The sequence below is a fragment of the Sinocyclocheilus anshuiensis genome, unplaced genomic scaffold (assembly GCF_001515605.1).
Source record: "Sinocyclocheilus anshuiensis isolate Anshui unplaced genomic scaffold, SAMN03320099.WGS_v1.1 scaffold457, whole genome shotgun sequence".
In the NCBI taxonomy this organism is placed as follows: Eukaryota; Metazoa; Chordata; class Actinopteri; order Cypriniformes; family Cyprinidae; genus Sinocyclocheilus; species Sinocyclocheilus anshuiensis.
This window is the reverse complement of record NW_015537939.1, coordinates 2,299,643-2,305,137: the sequence shown is the minus strand read 5'-3', so window position 1 is coordinate 2,305,137 and position 5,495 is coordinate 2,299,643. Positions and strand designations below refer to the sequence as shown.

The window sequence follows — 5,495 nt, the reverse complement described above, 5'->3', positions numbered from 1 at the left end:
GACGTGTAAACATCCCTTCCTCTTCCACGACTCTCTCATTGGTGGCTCTCCATGCGCGTTCAATTACTCGCTCACACTGCATCAGAATTAACTGGAGAATAAAGCGTTTACCAAGGAAGCCGAACTGACATTTCCCGTGTTTACATATTCTGTATTTATTTATTAACTTATTTCTATTGAACTGTTTTGTATCCATCGTGATCATCCAGATCATTTTTAAGTGTTTGTAATTGATTTGAAATGGAAGAAAGATGTCGTCCAATGTTGCTGTGCAGTATTCTTGCTCTGTTCTGTGCGCTGGTGTCCTCAGCTGTGGACAGACAGTATCTGAACGAATGGGCGGTGGAGATTCCAGGAGGATACGACAATGCCCGATCCATAGCCGACGAGCTCGGATACAAATTAGTCCGACAGGTAAGTCACGCCAAACACTGCTTTTCCTCCATATAGTAGGATAAAACACTTGTCTCACACACATCTGGCTCTGCTTTGCATCCGTGTTGAATTAAATCGTATGTTGATGTGGTTGTGTAATGCGTTTATTCATAGCAACACCGTTGCTTTACCAGATCATGAAAAAAACGCGTTTAATCAGTTGCCTTGAACATTTGTTTAGCCATAATACAGTGAAATGTTTGTTGAGTGATGGTTGAATGTGTTTTGCAACAAGGATACTTATTATTTTTCATATATCTATGTTAGATCTGATATCTGAATCCACCTTTTCTCTATAAACTCCATAAAGCAGTTCAGTAAATGCAATTGTAAATAAAAATTTTACCTGCTAATCAGATATGTCAACTTTTATATGAGTAAACATTCACCTGTTGTATCATTTAGTTCTCTTATAAGAATGTTTTATTGAATTGAATAGAAAATAAAGGAAACACAACTGTAAGTTAACTGACAGACCTAATAATTCTGTTAAAAAAAAAAATGTGTGAAATAGCTCCAGGCCGACTAGACCAGACAGATGGGAACTGCGTCATTATGACCAGGCTTAATTTAGCTCCAAATATGAACCTATCTCTTCAGTCAGTTCTCTCTCATTTGTCTGCAGATTGGGGCGCTGGAAAACCATTATTTATTCAAGCGGCACAGTCACCCTAGCAGGACCAAAAGAAGTGCGGATCATATCACCAAACGTCTGTCGGAAGATGACAGGGTATGCGATTTTTCATAACCCATTCATTCTGTGTACAGTACGTAATAATAAAATGTGCATTTATTCCAAAACCCCACTGAGATATTCAAAAATAAATGGTTCTGGGCACCTGTGGCTTCTTCTGTAGGTCTCTTGGGCTGAACAGCAGTATGAGAAACGGAGGGCCAAACGTGCCCCGCTGGGGACCGAATGTAAGGACTGCTCGGTGGACAAACTCTTCGACGACCCTATGTGGAATCAACAGTGGTATCTGGTGAGTCTCAACATCTTTACTTTGTCAAAAGCGCGATTTGAATTTCTTTGGCTCTGCAACATTGATTCTGGAGGTATTTTTTTCCCATTCATTTTCCCCATATATATTTTTAAGAAGTTCTAAACCTTGAACCAACTAAGATAAATAATTTGAAAGTCAAAAGGCAAATACAATACTATGTACTTCACTTAAAAAAAAAAAAACTAGTGTGGGATTTTAAGAAATTGCTAGTAAATTTCACAAATAATTACAAATAAATGGCAAGTAACACACTGATATTTGCAAGAAAGTCTGTAGAATAACTGAAAGGTAACTAATTTAGTAACTAAAATATACTCCAATAATCATCAACTTTACAATTTCAAATAATTATTTTTCACCTCTTTTATGACTGGATGACTCATCCAGTTATACATTGTGAATGTCATAATCGAATCAGAAACAATTAAAAAAAATTATGATAAATCATTGAATAAATAAAAAAACATATGTAGTTCACTGATAAGCTACGCAAAATCGTGTTCATAATCGCAGGCGATTTGATCTGCGATAATGAACGCGATATTGCCTAATTGTCAGAGAACTACGGCTCTGTGTAGTAAATGCCGCTCCATCTGAAAGCAGGTGATGGAGATTTACTACTAATCACGGAACTGGCTTTACTGATGAGATGCGCATGACAATTGCATGCGATTAATTGCACAGCCCTAGTCTGAAGCTAAAAAAATGAGTCTACAACCATTATGCAATTTTCTATGATATCTGTCAACTCAAATCTGCAGACTGGCTCTGACTTGTGGCAACAAGTGACAACTTGTTCAGAATGTAACTCTGGGCAAAAGTCATGTAGTGTATTCCAGTCTTTAGTCATTTGGCAGAAGTTGAAATCATATTAATTTGTTTACTTGTATATAATATCATTGCTTAAAATCCTTAGTGATCTCAGTATGTTGGACTTAAACATTTCATGTGGACAAAATCCATCTACAAACGGCTTTGTTAGATTTTCCTATAAGTGTTGTAAAAGCCATTGCAACAATCTTCTCTGGGATGATGTATTGCATTTCCTGTCTGTAGGCCTTCATTACTGGGTCAGTTGTCCCTCTGGACTTTGGCACTATGTGCAGTTGAAACGCATTGTTTTTAAGCTTTCAGAGCTCATAGTATGGCTAAACAAAAATGAGATTGTAAAGGAGAACCCTCCTTAATCCCAAACAACAGAAGAGCCAATCACACATTAGTACCAATTTACTGAAACACAGTGGATTGATGGGTTTATCTTATGGAAGCCAAGCTCTTAATGGCAGAGAATGGCTTCCGTACAGTCACAGATGGGAAGGATTCAGCTGCCTCTAGTATGGATCACAGCTCATGGTTTATATAGTAAGTCACTCTAATCAAATTGAAAACTTCCATTTGCATTTCCGACTGAGGGATTAATTTTTTGGACAAACGTTTTATTCTAAAATGCAATTTAGCAGTGGCATGAACCGGCAATGACCTTTTGTTCTTTTTGCTCAACAAGTGTGCTGTTTCTAAACCTCTTTATTCGTGTTTGGAGCATGTTTGTGTGAGCGCCGCCACCTCTTAACCTAATTGCTCATGAAGTTCCTGCCTGGTTTTATGTCAAACTCTGTCTGTGTTGCTGAATTTAGCTTATTAGATTATGTCAGAGTCTCCGTTTATTCATATTCAACTCATTAGACTAACATAAAAGTAAATATTGTCAGAAATGAAATTAATTGCATTTTAGTGAAAAAGAAAGAGGATTTTCAAGACAAACCTACCATGAGTTCAGAGCTTGGCGTGTGGTGGAATACGTTGAAGCTACAACTGATTTTTAACTTCATTTTTTTTTATATAAATGAAGATTAATTGCATAATTATGCTCTACCCATAAACTGGAAGAGTGTTCAACCAATCAGATAAGCTGCTGTTACCATGGAAATGTAAATTGTGCCAAAAAAAAGTGACCTTTCACTCCCATGAAGCATTGACGTAGTTGTTTATATATATACACACAAATACACACATATAAATACATATTTTTATACAATTTCATAAAATGTAAAAATAATTGTTTATATAATACTTTTAAATAATAAAAGTTTTATAAAATATATTTTTGTATTTGACTGTAATTATTATATTTATATGGATTCTATTATGTCATTTGCATTGCTTCAATGGATGCTCAGGGTTGGAACTGAACTCTGCAGGAAGGTAGATCTCCAGGAACAGGGTTGGGCAACCCTGGTAAATAACATAGTAGTCAGTTATTTTAATGTTTGCTTCAAATCAAAGTTTGTAATATTTTGATCCATCTTGGAGCTGGTTGTTTTGTCTTATAACTCTTTATTGCAACATTTGTTTTTTAAATGAACAGAAAAACGACTTCATCCAAGGCTGCTGAAAAGTGGGCGGTCGCTGTTGCGCTCTATTGGTCAATATGAGTGATGAGGCAGTGAAGGCAGGTGGTTCAAAAGGGAAAGAAAGAATGACGTTCAATCTTGTGAGATGAAAGGGTAGATAGAAAAGAAGAAGGATATGGATTTATGGAGGAGAAAGACGTCTCAGTGAATGGATTACATTTCACCAGAGAGGACTGCTGATAATTCAATTAAAGAGATGACTCATATGCTTCCATTCTTTCTGTATGGAGAACGCTGTGTGGTTTGATTCATATTTTATCTGTGTGGTACTGGGTACATTGAACATTTTTAGATGTATCACTGTGTTTGACTGTATCTCCTTAGAAGCAATGATCATGTTAGAGAGTTTATGCACCTGCCAATATCTGAGATGCCCAGTAAAACTTCTTGACTCATTTAGAGGTGCTATGAAGGTGGTAGATCAGTGATGTGTACGTCAGCTGTGGGCTTTACAGCTCTCTTGAGGTTATGCTGGTCGTGATTGTGCTATGTGGCAGAGCCGTCATGTGCGGTGGGTCGTCTCTTTTACTCACCCTCCCCCTCTAGCCTTTCTGGAGTCAGCTATGAGTCATGCTTCATGGTAATGTTACTGCAGCGTCTATGCTTTATTTGTGAGCAGATCTCTTTCTTCCTTTTTGTCCTTTTTCCTACCACTTTTATGCCCCAGGCAGCTTTGTTACATTGCTAAATACGCTATATATTTTATATACACACTAGTGGTGTTTTGCATGTAAACAACTTCTTAAATAATGTGACTATATCTTTTTAGTGAACAAATCGTTTTCATTATTTTACGTCCACTGATTTGTAAATCATTTTTGAGTAAAATACTTTTGCACTTTTAATAGCTTTTTCCAGCCTTCAAAGACTAATTGTAGCATGGAAAAAAATAGTCTAGGATTTATGGGATGAGTGACTACACTCCTTCTTTGATTGAGTAGGTGTTTTAAGTCTGTACAAACTGAACTAGATATCTGTGTTTTGAACAAACAGAAATAATGGGACATGTGTGGCATGATTGAAGCTTAAAGTTACAGTGACTTATTTAGGCTATTATTGTTTTGTCTTTTCTTTCTTTAATTTAACAAGGCAGAAGTTATGAAAGCCCATTTACCTCATTTACATAAAAAAATGTTTGAAATAAATCATAATGTGGAGCGTATGAGCTACAAAGTTATATTATACAATAAAACGTTAAAAAAGATATACTTTTTATATCATAATTTCAACTTTTTTCTCACTATTTGGACTTAAATGATTTCAAATCACTATTTGATATCTCATGATTTGATGTGTGATAATTCTGGCTTTTTATCTCATAATTTGGACTTAGTATCTCATAATTATGACTCATAATTTCAGCATAATTATGTTTTAATGTCATAATTTCGACTTTTTATCTCATAATTTCATTTGATCTCATACTTCTGAATTTCTGAAAATTTCATAATAATGAATAATCGTAATCTCATAAGTATGACTTTTAGGTCATCATGACTTTTTATGTTATAAATAATGCATTGGTAAATCTTTTTTTTATGTTTTATGTTAGAATTAAAAAAATGTATCTCATAATTGTGACTTCTGAGTTTCTGAACATTTCATAATTGTTATTTTATTTCATAAGTATGACTTTTGCGTCGTA

At 35.3% G+C, this 5,495-nt stretch overlaps 1 protein-coding gene across 2 annotated transcripts in view; it reads left to right on the top strand.

Moving 5' to 3' along the window:
• The first annotated feature begins 16 nt into the window (after positions 1-16).
• The window catches only part of LOC107661910 (neuroendocrine convertase 1-like), a 17,532-nt gene continuing 12,053 nt past the window's right edge, over positions 17-5,495 (top strand). For both annotated transcript variants that reach the window (XM_016451708.1, XM_016451702.1), the window contains exons 1-3: positions 17-414; positions 1,061-1,165; positions 1,293-1,418. In XM_016451708.1, the coding sequence (XP_016307194.1) occupies positions 241-414; positions 1,061-1,165; positions 1,293-1,418 (405 nt within the window). In that variant the 5' untranslated portion in view covers positions 17-240. The remainder of the gene's footprint in view (positions 415-1,060; positions 1,166-1,292; positions 1,419-5,495) is intronic.